The sequence below is a fragment of the Lycium ferocissimum genome, chromosome 4 (genome assembly GCF_029784015.1).
Source record: "Lycium ferocissimum isolate CSIRO_LF1 chromosome 4, AGI_CSIRO_Lferr_CH_V1, whole genome shotgun sequence".
Lineage (NCBI taxonomy): Eukaryota > Viridiplantae > Streptophyta > Magnoliopsida > Solanales > Solanaceae > Lycium > Lycium ferocissimum.
The window spans coordinates 26,017,774-26,034,878 of NC_081345.1; the positions used below are offsets into that span (position 1 = coordinate 26,017,774).

The 17,105-nt window shown below is 33.3% G+C and overlaps 1 protein-coding gene across 1 annotated transcript; it reads right to left on the minus strand.

Annotated features, from left to right (window-relative positions):
• Positions 1-1,007: 1,007 nt before the first annotated feature.
• LOC132053878 (serine/threonine-protein phosphatase 7 long form homolog) lies at positions 1,008-1,992 on the minus strand. Its single transcript, XM_059445972.1, has 4 exons — positions 1,497-1,992; positions 1,240-1,404; positions 1,082-1,131; positions 1,008-1,020 (listed from the first exon to the last, which is right to left on the minus strand). The coding sequence occupies exons 1-4, from the start codon at positions 1,935-1,937 to the stop codon at positions 1,008-1,010; spliced, it is 669 nt and encodes a 222-aa protein (XP_059301955.1). The 5' UTR covers positions 1,938-1,992.
• Between the last annotated feature and the right edge of the window lie 15,113 nt (positions 1,993-17,105).

The window sequence follows — 17,105 nt, forward strand, 5'->3', positions numbered from 1 at the left end:
GAATACTCACGTCGGTAAAACTCCGCCTCCTCCCCAATTGAAGAGCTCGTCCAAATGAATGTGTAAAGACCCCTCGCTCATCCCATAAGAGTCGTTTGTTCGACCACCAAACCGTTGGGCCATAACTGCGAGGCTAATAGGCCCAGACGATGCGAATGCCTGAAAAGGCCCCTCACTTCTGATTACAGCTGGTGATTGAACCTCGGGAGCAGACGTCAATGAGCTAGACATAAAATCTATTATTGGGTGATATGCATCATCATCTCTGGCAGCATCGTTGAGCCGGGCATATCTTGATCAAAACGAACCTCTTCCTCATCAACCAATCGGTGATCCACGGAACTCGACCCCGTCGTTACCCGTTTGGCGTCCTCTACCACGCGCCGCAGTCTTGGTACATTAGGACGTTGCACTTGTACGTAGGCGGCTCATCATACCGCCGCGGTGTATAATGTGGAGCGAAACTCAACATCGTCCCAGAGAGGCAACGGCCTATGGCCTCCGTATTAACGTGGCTAAACATCTCTACTATTTCCTTCACTTCATCGACTTGGTTGGATCTTGGATAGTCGCCGAGCCAACCTTGTACGATTCTTGATGTCCTAAAGCCTAAAAAAAAAAAAATTGCAACATTTGATAGTGGTCTAAGACACATATAAAGAGATCAAACATCTAATGGAATGTAATGTACGTACCAGTGCCTCATGCCTGCCTGCCATGTGTTGGTATCCTCTATCCACATTATGCGCAGGATTTCCTATGAAAGTGCGCGAGTGACGTCGATACCAACAAAAATACGCTGATAGTGACTCTGGGTCTTGAGTTTCATACTCGGCCAGAATTAAACTTTCTCGACGATTTCCCCACAAAAAGTCTGTTTCTGTAAAATATTGTTGATCCGCCGCTTTTATAGCATACCGCTTGTCACGTTTGTAATGAAAAGGATCAATCTCAGCACATGGACCCGGAATATGTTGCTTCCTACCAAACCGTCTCGAGAACGCGGTCTACCATGTGCCACTCTCGATAGATACCACAAATAAGGGAACCTTCACCATCCAAATATCTCGGCCACGCACACCACTCGTGGAGTCTATTGATGATGGCCTCTGAATAAGGCTGCCACACAAACTACGATAGAAAGAACATAAAATTACATGATAATAAAATAAATAAATTACACATAAGCGTAGCTATTATATCAAAACGCCATTAACAACCATAATTATGATAAAATACCTGGCCATCTATTAGGTTGTCCAATACATCCCTACATATGAGTAAAACATCACGTGCCTCATTTTCGTGGGATTTACGATGAGTCCACCTTCGTGCAAGAGCCGTGTGTGGCGGAAGGGCCCTGGGTGGTGGCTGCATCGGTATAATGCGCTCCCAAGCCCAAACCTATATTAAAAAATTAAAATAAATACATAAAAACCTTATAACTATCAACTAGGACAACCAAATAAAATTATATAATTTTAAAGGTCACGTACCTGCAATAAGGAAATGAATCCACACACATCCTTGGCTTTCCTCAACGAAGCGCGGCATAAACAAGTATAGAAATATGACAAATAAACAGCCGCTCCCCAAGCTTGTCCACTCATTGCTCTAAGGTCACGCATGTCAAGCAAATAATCTAAATTAAGTAAGTCACCGGACTTATCCGGAAATATCGTGCCGCCACAAAGCCATAGCAAGTATAACCTAACCCGCTGTTGCACATCAATTTCTGGGGTCTGATCTGTAATGTCATCTAAGCCTCTAATATATTCAATTAATTTATGTACTTCTAACCTACTAACACCATTAAAACAATCCAGACCGGGTGCCCAACCAGTAAGCTCATGGATCAATTGTTGCCACCCACCAATATCTATATATCTAGCATTAAGATTATTCAAGGGATAACCATCAACAACCAAGCCAAACATGACCTCGATATCTTGTAATGTGATGGTCGCCTCACCGTACGTAGATGAAAGGTGTGCGTCTCAGACGCCATCTCTCTATAAGTGCGATTGATGACGCCCAATCATATGATACACATCCTACCTCTATTACTCCCCCTAAATCCACACAAAGCCAAAGTAGTCAAGGATGCGAGGATGAAAAGGATGACGCCTCACATGCTTCCAAAATTCGCATTCGCGCGCCGAGGAAATGTGCATGCGGTCGGTCCCGTCAAGGAACCATCCCACACAAACCTCCGATCGATGCTTCTCCCGGAGTGTTAACACATCGTACACCCCGCCCCGATGTACGCATACCCGTGGAAACTCCATACCTTATATAAAAAAAAAAATGAAGTCCGCATCAAGCTATTTGGAGTAACTCACTATTAAAAAAAATATATTATTCCAATTTTAGCAGAACAAATATGCACTGGCTAGATAAAGCCAACTTCCATACGCCTTATTTAGAAACCACTAATAGTGGACCACATTAATACCTATAAGGTATAGACAAAATAATTGTCTACCCACTTAGACTTAGGTCCCATATAATAAAGCATTATCATGACATTTTAAGTTTTTTTTTTTTGGCCTACTGAGGCATCAATTAAGTTTCACTTTTCTAGCTATATAAATATCACATTAAAGGTACAATGAAATATATTGTATAACAATCCATAACAAAATATATTGTATAACAATCCATAACAAAATATATTGAATAACGTGGAACTGTCCACGTTTCACAATTATACCAAACTTCCGAGCATAGGGAAGAAATTACAGGTTATGCAGTTATAAATTACTATGGTAATGCATAAATACATCAAACAAAGCAACATTCACAAAATGGGAGGAAAAAATTCGATCCTTTATGACACATTTCACAATTCTTTTCTCCTGTACCGAAAATGTCATCATCGGTCCATTATTGGCAATATCCACAGTTCCACAATGTTTTAAGATAGTGATCTATACTTGTAAAACGTGGATCAGTCCACGTTTTACAAACATCCACAAAACTAACAAAAATAACAGCAACATAACAATCCATAGATCTTTTATAAAAGAATCCACAAAAAATAACGACAACATAACAACAAATTTTATTCGTATATTTTATATAACAATTCACAAAAAATAATGGAACATAACAATAAATTTCTTCAAAAGTGCTACTAAACAAATCGGACCTTTTATAATAATGCTTCTAACAATCATATTTTAAGTTCAAATTAAAATAACACAAATAACACAAACGTATTAAAATAACACAAATAAAAAATAACAATTAAGATATATAAGACAAACAGATCTACATCTACTATAAATATATAATATTATATGAGTTAGAAAAAATACCTTAATTTAAATAACAATAATAGATAAAGATGAAGAAGTTGCGCAAAAATTAGATCGTATTGCAGGGTTTAAAAAAATAGAGGAGAAGAAAAAGGAGAAGGAGATGGAGGTTACGCAAAATATTTGCAATGGAGGAGAATGGAAGAGAACGAAAGAGAATGGAATGAAGCGGCGGAAGAAATATTTTAGGGCAGAACGGATCAGTCCAAGTTAACAAATTTTACTTGTATAACGTGGATCAGCCCACGTTATACAAGTAAAATATTTTTTTTTTTTTTTTTGCTTCAATCGTCTGACAAAGAATTTTGGGGTATATCGTGGATCAGCCCACGATATACCCCTTTTGGTATAATAATTTTTAGACGTTCCCTTTTGGTAAAAATCGTGTATTTTTATACCCTTTAGGCTCCGGACTCCACTTAATAAGCTGGACAGAGAAAATATTTTGCAAGTGTCAAACTCAAAAGAGAGAGGAAAAATGAGAATTTATTAAGAAACACAGTTAGAACAGTGCCATAAAACTGTGTAACTGTCTGGACATAACTTTAACCTTTGAATCAGATGATAATAATATGACTTGTTTTCTAAATTTTCTGACAACTGCCCATTGGTCATCCTAAGATTTGCTTCTATTACATCCCGAACTACTATAGTCTATAGGAGATCATATGAATGTGGAAAGAACTTCAAATTTTGATGGAATAAAAGCATCTCTTTTTTTTTTTTTTTTTTTTTTTTTGTATTTATCTAGTTCACTGTGTTCATGTGGGGAATTCTACCTCGAAATACTACCTAATTAATTACTATCATAGAGTCAAATTGGTCGGGAGGAAACTCTCTGAGGTTGGGTCGTCCAGCTAGTCTCACCTTGCATTGGGTCAAGAAAAATGGGCTCAGGGAGGTTGATTCATTTTTTTGCGCGGATTGTCCTTCTTTTGGGTGGTCTTTATTTTTGGGCATTTTACATAAATGGCAAACATTTAGGGTTTAATCAAGCTGCATAACTAATGTTTCAATATTTACGTTCGTAAATAAATCAGTTCAGCCCCACATGTGTATTCAATTTTTTTTTTTTTAGCTGTATTCAGGAATACAACAATTTTTTTCCAACTGTATTCGTAAATATAACTATCCGTATTCATAAATTTCCATTTTGTTGTATTCATGAATACAACTATTAAAAAAAACCGAATACATATACACCCGAATATAAAATACACCAAAAAATTAACAAATATGCCATATTTTTTTGTATGTATATAACAAATATAAGCGAAAAAATCAGATACAACATAGATACACCAAAAAATTAACAAGTACGCCATATTTTTCGTATGTATACAACAAATACAAGCGAAAAATATTATATACACGGTAAATATACAACAAAAATGTTGAAAATCTACATTTTTTCTAGATCTGACCGGAAAAATTTTTGGTGACCTAAAAAAATTCCTGTAATACAACAACAACATTTTTTATCGTTTTTGCTTCCAACAATGCTCGATCCATTATAGATCCGAGCTTTTTTTCATTTTTGCTTCTAACAATGCTTAGATCCATCGCTATTTGGTGCTTTTCCGGTGTAGAATCGAGTTTTTTTTTCCCTTGTTGGTTTTATGAGAAGAAAGGAAAAAAGGATATGGCCGGATAAGAACGGGAAAAGGGAAGGGCCTGGCAAGTGACGCGTGGTGAAAAGGTCACGGCATTTCGCCGGAGCTCCGGTGGGCCGTGGTGGCGGCGGCGGGTAGTGGGGAGAAGAGGGGGAAAGAGATAGGAGAGATGGGTTGGAAGTGAATAGTGGGATGAGTATTATATTTTTTGTGTGTGTATATATATATATATAGTTACTAAATGGTATTAACACATAAATATTTGCTATGAGAAGTAATTAAATTAAACTATAGCTACTAAATGTCAATACCCACTATTGTTTGTTATATCATGTAGTTATTCCTTTATTTTTTTTCCTTTCGCTTAAAAAGGTAGCCAAAAATATCCCGAGGTTCTTGGTTCAAATTTCCGCTCTATCAAAAAAAAAAAAAAATCGCAATGCAAGGCTTTTGCAAAAAGTCTATCTTATGCGGCAGACTTTAAGCTTATAAGCACTTTTCGGCTTATCTATGCGTTTGGTAAAAAATAAAAGTGCTTATAAGCAAAAATCAGCCATAAGTCATAAGGTGGCCATTCCTAACTTATTATTTTTTAGCTTATAAGCACTTTAGTTTGACCAAAGATTTTACTATTCTATCCCTAATATTATTTTTGCAATCTCTCAAATACCTTTGCTGAAATAAAACCCCTAACCAAGTTCGGGATTTGACTGTCGAGAGTTTATTATAGTTGAATGTTTTAATAAATTAGCAACAACCAAAATTTCATTAGGCATTTGTTTTTCTATACAAATATTTTTGTACGTTTTAAGTAAGCTTTGCACGATTCAAATTATTATTTGTTATATCATAGATTTTTATTATCTTTTAAATTATCATAAAAATGATATATATAAAAAAGATAATTTAAATTTTATATAAAGATAATGAGACAAATGATTTTATATTTGAATCAACCTGAAATTGAAAATCATGCGAAAATCACTTTTTATTAGTGTAAACAACTTAAGGACAGTTAAGTCATTTTAATAGAAATCCTACTTATCAGCACTTTTTCTGCCAAACACTTCAGCTGCTTATTATAAGTTTCAGCACTTTTATCCAAACACGTCACTGCTTATCTATTAAATCAGCTTCAGCACTTAAAAAATGCTTATCAGCCATTTTAAATCAGCTAAGCCAAACGGGCTCTAAGCCTTAAGGCATAACTAAAAGTCTGCCTTATAAGGCAAAGTCTGCCGTTTCCGGCAGACTTTTAGTTATGCCTTAGGCAAAGTCTGTCGTCTCCGGCAGAAAAGTTTGTCTCACAAGGCAAAATCTGCCGTCTCCGGCATAGGTTCTATGTAATTTCGCCCGAATAGGCAAAGGTTAATAGAAACCTATGCCTTGCGAAATTATTATTATTATTTTTGACTCTACTGGGTTTTGAACCGAGAACTTTGGGACCACCTTTTTAAGCGAAGGGCCAAAAAAAAAGACCAGCCAATTGAGAGCCAAAAATTAAAGACCAGTCCGTATGAAGGATATTCGTGCAAATTGCCCGGTGGATTTAGAAAAATGGGCCCATTGGTCTGGAGAGCATTCTTCAAGTAAGCCCGCATACACAAGAACATGTCAAGGACATCTCGGGGATCTATGATGCTAAAAGCAAGGGATTAGTAGAAATTAGTCGATCCAAGCCGTGCATAAAAGGTTTAATTTAAGTCATGCAGCATAACTTGGATTAAGAAAATGAAAAATTACCACCAATAATTACTTCTAAATGCTTACATCTTCTTGTAAATAATTGGCTGAGCTTAAATTAAAATATTTTGACGGACACCAAAGAATGTTAAAGAATGTTTTAGTTTATAATTTAAAAGAATTAACCTAAATAGCCTTTATCCAACCGCTTAAATTAACTAAATATCCAGTGGATGTACAATTATGTATAATTCATACATAGTATGTGTATAATCATATATAATCTATGTATACTGGCTAGAAAAAATAAACAGTGAATCCGAAAAACTATTTATATAAAGGTTCCAGTAGTTAAAGCCAATTGGAAATTTGGCAAAAGCACATGGGCTCTCCCTAGGCATGGGCTGCCCATAAGTTAACAAAACCTAAAAATTGGGCTGTATATTTTTGCACAAGTTTAGATTCATCAGGACATAAGTAACTGCATAATTGAACATAACATGTTTATGTTTCACTTGTTTTTTCCCGGGCAATTTGCAGGACTATCCTTTGATGGGGGTGGTCTTTAATGTTTTCCCATCAAAATGGTGGTCTTTAAATTTTGTCCTTCAGGCAGAATTTGGGCCTTAAAGGCACAATTTGCATATGGACAGAATTTCTGCCAAATTTGTAGGGCCTTAAAGGCAAAATTGCATATGGTCAAAATTTCTGCCAAAATAGCAAATTCTGCCTTTAAGGGCCAAATTATGCCTTTGCATGGGTCTGCAAATTCTGCCTTGCAAATTTTTTTATTTTTTTTATTTTTTAACTGAGCTTGGGTTTAAAGCCACAATCTCGGAATATTAGGAGAAGGGCAAAATTTAAAGACCACTAATTTGAAGGGCAAAAATTAAAGACCACCCCAAATGAAAAGTCTTTTCCCCCTCTTGTGTTTGTGGGGTGGGGAAGCTTCAGTAACAGTGTGGCAACAAAACGACAAACAGATAAAACAGGAAAGAAAGAAAGTGAAAAAACAGAAAGACATATAGAGATGAAGAGGGTATATAGGGAGTAGTAATAAATTAAAATAAAGAGAGAGAGCCCGCCTTGAATGCCGGGCAGACAATGACAGCACTGATTATAGGAAGGAAGGTCACACAGACGAAGCAGTGATTACACCAAGTATGGTCTCTATCTCCCTCCTCTACTCATATGTACCCACACATTAATACCAGTATCTTTTAACATATATCGACTATTTTATTTTTATCTTATTTCATGCGGTATATTTTCTTTAATTTGTTTCAAATAAATGATTCAATAAATGATTCATTCCTACTTCCTCCGGTTTAAAATAAGTATCCACTTAACCTTTTTACACCTTCAAGAAACTACTAATTTCTAGACTAAAATAGGTATTTTGAATAAACAGTCCTTAATTAATAAGACTTTTACTACTTATTTATTGCTTTGAGTAAACAGGGCAAATCTAAAAAATAAAGTTATTTCCTTCTTGATTTTGTAAATGGAAATTTCTTTTGGACAAAAATAAAAAGGCGAAGTGGATTCTTATTTTGAACCGGATGGAGTATATATGAAACAATTTAACTTTGAACTTCTATTATACGCTTAATGAAATCATTTATAATCACCCACATGTCTATAACTTGTTTTAGAGTACAAGTTCCAAAAATATTCTCGTCAAACACAATCACATAAAATGGGATTGAGGAAGTATCTATGCATTACCTCCAAATATTACTGATATAAGTAAATTTTCCAACCAAAACTTAAGCATATACAAATAAATCACCTAGCATTTTCTGTCTCTAAACCCTTGTCTTGTATAATTTTGTGAAAATAGGATCTCTTGCTCTCTTATAATTTGAATAGAAGAAAATGATTTTTTCAGATCTCTTATGTGTGTTTTTTAAGATCTGTTATGTGTAAAAAATGAAGATCTCTTGTAAAAAGATCATAAAACTAAATCAAGTTTGTAAAGGACAAAAAATCCAATTCTATTTCATCTGCTTTACATATTGACCATACACGTAATACTTCAAAGTGTAATGAGCCGCACCTCTACCTTGCTATATGTAAAATACTCCACACGAATGTCAGTAGCTGTGAGGCTGGATGCACAGATTATTGAGGCATACAATTAAGGGGGATAAGTAAATATACGTATGTGTATATTGTGCGCATTATTCTATACCTGAAAATGAATAAATGTGCATGCATAATGGTACAGAGGACAGCGTCTAAACAAGTCAGAGAAACAGTAAAGAGGCGAGTTGGTAGTGTTAAGGGGAAAGTGGGTCAGAATAGGTCAGAGAGGCGTCAATCATAAAGCAATGGATTGCAAAATCATTGAATGATATTTGGTCCCCTTTTCAATTCTCTGTTTCTCTTTAATCAATTAGGAAAGAGAGAAAATGACTTCTTAGTAGTAGTAGTAAAATCAAAATCCCATTCTTTTGTTTCAGAGTTTAAAGCAGTTGTTGCATACTGGACTACTGCATCCATCTGCAGTATGGTTTCAATACATATATATCTACGTGTACGTACCCTTGTATGAGTTTATGTCTACGTACTAAGTACAAAATAATACTTATGGAAAAAAGAATCCAAATTTGTCTTGAATTATGTGAAATAATTCAAATTTATTAGTATCAGTTAATAGTTGAGATCAAATATATCTTTGTCATTACAAGATTGATCCAAATATATCCTTACCACGGACTACATAAGTTTTCCAAATATATGCCTTTTTACAAGAAAAAAGTGTCACATTTGCTCTTGAACTATGTGAAACGGTCCAGCTTTGGACCATTTCGCAATGTAAGCACGTATAAATTTTTATGATGAATATAATACTAACATATAATTTAATTTTAGCTTTCCACATTTCATATTTTAAAATCACAAGATTCAAAGACATTTTGGCACGTTACATATACTTAGTTTAAAACCAAAATATTCAACAACAAAAAATATTTTTTTAAACTCTTTGCTCAGTTAAACTTTAAGAAATACAAAATGAAATTAATTGAGTATTATCATCTTAATGAAACTGAAGGTATTAAAAAAAATCTTACTGTGACTGTATCATTCATGCAGGACCCCAGTTGGACTGTATTTGGTCTTTTCACATTACAGTATTTGGTATTTTAACATTTCTCTACATTGACAAGTCGCTTGCATTTAATAGTGTCTTGGTGTTTTAATGTAGCTATTTTAACCTTATAGTCCATGTGCGTTTTTGCTTTGTGTGTATCAGATGAAAAGAATGATATCTTTGGCATTTCACCTGCGAGAATCTCGCCTTATATCATGCGATTCTTCTATGAGCTAGTGAGACAATACTATTTACTAAAATGAAGTACTGTAATGTGATTTTGTTTTATAGTAGTGTAGCTTTTTTATTATTTACATGCACTTCTTCCCACCTTTAATTTTTTTGTTGTCTTTTTCTACATTCACTACAAATTCTACAGTCATTACCATTGTGTTTATTTGCATTTCATCCATCCTAAGTTCTAGATTTAATGGGGAAAAAATGTATGGACTGTTAATTTCAAATAATGTGAAATAGGTAGTTTTTAATAGGCCTTCAGACACATTAAAAACAGATGTTTCCCGTGTTTCACTTTATATGGCGTTGTCGTACTATTTGGAGAGTCAAATAACTTTATTTCCGTACATTGTTAATTAACTATTTATTGCTATAAAAAGTCTTAACTTATAATAGTACTTCTTGTGTAGTTTTTAATTATAAACCAATGTCCAAATTGAGACCGTCGTACACTAATCACCTTCATTCTTTTATAAATAGGCGAGTAACATTAAATGATACTACTCTAATTAAAGTACTATTTATTACTCTCCCTGTTTTAAAATAATGAGTATTTAAACTTAACATAATTGTGAAGGACTAGTTCATCTGTAGATTGTTAAGTAATTGTGAGGCAGTCAAGTGCATATAGACTCTTTGATTTTTAGCTGAAAAATTGAACGGGAATCTGCATATATAAGACTAAATAAGTCTCGTATTATCTTTTGTGTTACTTATGTCAATGAGTTTTATAATAAAGTAAAATGTTTTCTGGATAGCAAAAGAAATATTTTCAATATAGAACAAACAATATTGTATATAGAGTTATATCAGGTACTTTAGACTCTAGTAAACTGATGAGAAATCGTTCGTAAATTGAAGACAAAAAACAGTTAGAAGCGTTGCAATTGTTATTATAAAAACTATTCTCAAGCAGATTCATGAAAATTAATAGAGACAGATCAGTGGTCCATCGGATTAAGATTACAATAATCGATATGCTTTGTGTCATTTAAAGGTACGTGTCCAGATTAAAAGGTAAGAAGCAATTATTGAAAAATATGGGCGTAAAAGTCAAAAAATTTGTTTGATAATCACTTTTTAGTGGGAGTAAAGATTTCAAATTGTCAACTTAAATTATTTGCACGAACATTACTCCAAGTAGGAGCCAAAATTAACGTGACAAGACATGTAAAATCTCAACAATCACTACAAGAAAGAAGACATTTGCTAATAAATTTTTTTTATTGCCATAGATAGACTATTATTACAAAAAGTACTTTTGGCAATAACATTTTTTTTGTTGCATAAACTTTTCCCATGAATTTTGTTATCAGAATAACTTTTTTGTTATCGCTAAAAGATTTTTTTTGCAACAATACCAATACTACCATAAGCAACAAAATTAAATTGTTTGGCAACAAAAAAAGTTCATTTTTAAAAGATTCATCATATATGCCAACAATAAAATTAAGTTATTGCCAAATATTAAATTTTGCTGATTATATTATTTTTATTGCTAAAAGAATTGTTGCCCTCTCTGTACTTTGAATAATTTTCGGTCTTCGATTCAAAAAGCAAAGTTGATAAGACAATTATTACCTAAATCGACATTGGAAAAGTAGTTCAATTGCAAGCTGGTAACAGCTAATTGTCTGATCGCATGCACATTAGTATTTTTCCGTTGATATCCTAATAGCCTAAAACACTAATCGTTTGAAAAAAGCATCTGATTTCATAAGTTTATTATTGTATAGTACAAGTTAAATTTGTTATCCTTTAATCAACTAGCTAGGTGTTAAGTTCGTATTTCGTAATACCGGGCTTGTGTACTTAAAAGAATATTTAATCACTCTGAGAAACTCAGATTCAGAGTGATTTCACAAAGTGCTCTTGGAAATGAACTCATCATAAACCTTAATTCATACTCTCCCTCCGTCTTAATTTACGTGATATAGTTTGACTTGACACAGAGTTTAAGAAAGGGAGGAAGATTTTTAAAACTTGTGGTCTAAAACAAGTCAATAGATATTTGTGTGGTTGTAACTAATCATTTCATTAAGGGTAAAAGGAAAAGTTTTCAGTTAAATTATTTTTAAATATAGAAATATCATTCTATTTGGGAAAGATTAAAAAGGAAAGTGTATCACATAAACTGGGACAGAGGGAGTAATTAATACGTTGATATTGGGTATCCTTCTAATTTATTTCGCATCAGTTGTCCGATTATCTCCTTTGGGGCTCTACTACTTTGATTTCGCACCAGGAAATCTCATTTCGGAAGTAAAAGCTTCCTACCAAAGGCGACTCCATTCAGCTCGAATTGGATACCTCCAGTTAAAGATGAAAGGATACTTACTACTCCACCATAATCAGGGGCGGAGCTAGGTAGGCTCGAAGGGTTCAGATGAACCCCCTTGGCTGAAAATTAGAGTGCATATACAAGATTAAAATTATTTTTTTATGTATATATAGTAGATGTTGAACGACCTTAGCTTCTTTGTATATATACTTCTTCATACTTTTGAACCCCCTAGGTAAAAATCCTGGTTCCGCCACTGACCATAAGCTCCATTGATCTACATGAGTTGCATATAACACTAATGTTGAGTTCCATATAACACTAATGTTGATTATTTGTTACAAAATTTAGACCTTGACCTTGGATGTATCACTAAGAACTTGAATTAGGAGAAAATTTTCAAAAAAAATTCTGGTAAGATTTTTTGGTTGAAATTTGACCGTGGGAAAGAGGATTCTTTTCAAAGTAGCATAAATCAGGCTTTAAAAAGGGGTCCCCAAAACCAAACAAACTTTATTCATGTAAAAAAGTTTCTCGAGCTACTCAAAAGCAAATGTTACTACTGAACAAGATAGGTACGTAAGAACAGAAGTCTCAACCCCCTCACCCCCCCCCAACCCCGCACAACCCCTAGCTATGCCCCCGTTTCAAGGGCATAGTAGTAGTAGTAGTAGGGATGCAGAAAGAAGTGAAAACAAGGCGTCAAAAAATGTTTAGGTTCAGTAGTCACTATCCCTTAAACAGAGTGAGCTCTATATACGTAGTAGTACTACGCTTGCCTTACACATCTGATATTTGGACATTGTGTTTCGTGGATCGAGAATGAATGATAGCGTAATGATGGTAAAATTATTTGACATTCTTTCTCTGTTCCCACTCCTAACGTAACCCTCTTTCTTCCTGCAAATCGTGTACGGCCTTTTCTGTCTCGTCTTTACCTCTGGATTCTGAATTTATTTTTTTGCTTGTCTTTAGGCTTCTTCTGACTCGTTTAAATAAGTGTATGTAAATATAGCTTGGGAATTATACGTTTGTGTATTGTGTTAGATTTTCTACCATTTTTATTTTGTCGTCTACGGTCAATGTGAGCATGGGTTGTCTTAAGTGAAAGAGTTCTTTATACGGGTGGGATCCTCGGGTACTCTAAATACGATAGAGATAGAAATAGTGTTCAAATGCCATTTCAAGGGTGAAGTGAGAAGCCCGGTTACAGATTCAACCAAACCCAATAACTTTTGCTTGAATAGGATATTTGTGTTAATAAATTCATTAAATATGTACGTACGTACAACAACAACGTCCGCTTAATCGCGGGGAAGGGGTAAGAGAGTGTATACGTTACCTTATTCTTACCTTGTAAAGATAGAGAAGTTGTTTCCGATAAACCCTCAACTTAAGGAAAGATGAAATAGTAATAAAAGGTAGTAATAACAACAAAATAATAAGAGAAACGAAATTAAAGAATAAGCAGATGTAAAAAGCTACAACTACTCCTAGTACGGTAAAGAGATATGCACGGCCCAATAACTTTCTACGTACTCTGATACTCGACCTCCACACCTTGATACAAGTATTAAATTTGGAGCCCAATTATTAGTCCCTGTACTTTTTAAAATTCAGAACCCATAAAGTTGAAATGCATGGCTCCGCTTCTGCATGTTTTTGAAAAATAGTCATTGTCCGTTGGAGTTTCTAATATTATACAATGTCCTGAAATGCCACTTGTAAAATTGAAAATTCCAGGATAGTGACTCCTTTTCAATTACAAAGTTAGCAAATTAAACAAGAATATTATACATGGAATACGGGTGTACGGGAGCGGTACACCCGTATTCCATGTTTCTATGCTCCGTAAATGTATTGGTGACCCTTCCGAATATATATATATATATATATATATATATATATATATATATATATATATATATATATATATATATATATATATATATATATATATATATATATATATATATATTACATTTATAAAAAAATTAAAAAAAATACATTTGTCGACAATTATTTTTGTAGGTTGCTATTTATGTCAATTTTATCTTTATAAATTTACCCTTAAATCGGCACTTAATGAAGCCCAACAAAATGATTTATGGCTTTTAAAATACTAGACGGTCTATGCCCGTACGCACTTTAGATTATAGTGCATCTATGTGTATGTAGTTGTGTTTGGATACTGTTTTTTCCGTGAGTTTAGAGATGGTGGGTTCCACTTTTTTTTCTTCTTTTTATTTTTTATATTGCTTGGTGTTGTTTAGTATGGGGCCCATCCTTTATGGGGTGCATTTTTTTAATATGAGGTCCACTTTTTATGGGGCCCACTCTTTTTTTTTTATATTGCTTGATTTTGTTAATATGAGGTCCACTTTTTTTCTTTTTATTGCTTGGTGGTGTTTAGTATGGGACCCACTCTTTTATTTTTTTATATTGCTTGATTTTGTTAATATGAGGTTCACTTTTTTTTTTTTTCAATATTGCTTGATTTTGTTAATATGGGGTCCACTTTTTTTTCCCTGTGAGTTTGGAGGTGGTGGGTTCCACTTTTTTTAATATATATACACTATCCTCAAAACACGATTAATATAATATTATAGTTTGCGCTTCGTATCTAAAACTTTATTATATTAGTGTTTGCTACGAATACAAAGTCTGCACTTTTTCTTTTTTGACATTATTTGTTTTTTTAATATAGGGTTAAATTTTTTATTTTTTTTTATATTGCTTGATTTTGTTAATATAGGGTTCACTTTTTTTTTAATTTTTTTTTTTATTGCTTGGTGGTGTTTAGTATGGGGCCCACCCTTTTTTTTTTATATTGCTTGATTTTGTTAATATGAGGTCCACTTTTTAAGGGGCCCACCCCTTTTTTTTTATATTGCTTGATTTTGTTAATTGCTTGATTTTGTTAATTTGTTAATATGGGGTCCACCTTTTTTGCCCCGTGAGTTTGGAGGTGGTGGGTTCCACTTTTTTTTTTTTTAATACTGGTTGGTGTTTAATATGGGGTCCATATTTTTTTTTAATATTAGTTATTGTTTAATATATATGGGGCCCACAATTTTTTTTTTAAATATTAGTTGTTGTTTGGTATATGGGGCCCACAATTTTTTTTTTTTTAATTGGAACGGACGACGGTAAAGGAGCCCAACCGGCTCTTCTATAGAGTACAAATATAAGTATTTTAAGTATGTTGTTGTACAATAATTTCATTTGCTCTCACTAATGGGTTGATACACATGTGACAATAAATCCATCATTATTGATTTAATTGTTTGATTTTCTAAGCATTTTTGTATTTTAAGTATGTTGCTGTACAATAATTTCGTTAGCTCCCTCTAATGGGTTGACTGATGTGGCAATGAATCCATCATTATTGATTTAATTGTTTGATTTTTTTTTTGTTTGTTTTTTTAATATGGGATTCACTTTTTTTTTTTTTGATATTGCTTGATTTTGTTAATATGGGATCCACTTTTTTTTTCTTGTGAGTTTGGATGTGGTGGGTTCCACTTGTTTTTCTTCTCTTTTTTTTTTTTTAATTACTGGTTGGTGTTTAATATGGGACCCACAATTTTTTTTAAATATTAGTAGTTGTTTGGCCACAATTTTTTTTAAAAAATATTAGTAGTTGTTTTTAAATATTAGCAGTTGTTTAAAATATGTGGGCCCATATTTTTTTTTTTTTAATATGGGATTCACTTTTTTTTTTTTTGATATTGCTTGATTTTGTTAATATTGGATCCACTTTTTTTTCTTGTGAGTTTGGATGTGGTGGGTTCCACTTGTTTTTCTTCTTTTTTTTTTAATTCTTTTGGTTGGTGTTTAATATGGGACCCATAATTTTTTTAAAATATTAGTAGTTGTTTAAAATATGTGGGCCACAATTTTTTTTTTAAAATATTAGTAGTTGTTTTTAAATATTAGCAGTTGTTTAAAATATGTGGGCCCATATTTTTATTTTTTTAAAATATTAGTGGTTGTTTAAAATATGTGGGCCCACAATTTTTTTTGGGCCCACAAACGGACGACGAAAAAGTGCCCAAACCCACCTTTCTATATAGTAGTAAAGTTCACTAGGTCAAAAATAATTACAACCGCTAACAAATATATAAAACATATATATTAATTATATTTAAAATATTTATAACTTTTGTATAATACAATTAGAATACAGAAAATATTGCATATATTCACTGGTTATTGTTTTGGTGGGCGGTCATACAATGGAAAAAAAATTCAAACTGTTCATGCATCAACATTGGGTCATTGGCTTTAGAAGTTTAATTCAGGGGATGTATTAATAATTAATAATGAGTAAATTATAAGTATGCTGTTGAGTTATTAGACTTTAATAAAGAGCATACTACTCAAAAGACTAATATGTTTTCTTGAGTAGGTTTAGAATATGTCTCTAAGTAGCCTCCTTCTTTGGTCAAGACTCAAGAATATGGTATCAAGTACGCATTTAGATTGACATAGGTTTTCGTCTGATCACCTAAGTGAGCGGAAATAAAACTTTGCACTATTCTTGTTATTGACCATATTCCTAATGTGCCTAAGTGCTTGTAAATATGGTCTATAAGCTCATTAAATAGCATGTGTAGGGTAACTATTTAATCATCATAATTATCGTGGTTGTTGTTTGTTTTGGTTAATTTGAATTATTCTTTGTAATTTTCTACTATTTACACTTCTATTGACTCGCAAGGCCAAGGGTGACCCTTAACATATCGGTATAAAAAAGAACTCTATGTAAAACCCCTAACTTTCTTCCGTCTTCTTCTGTCTGAGTCAGAAATTTATATACGAGATTAAAAAATTTAAGGAAACTTCATTGCTTATCTATCTATTAATTAAAA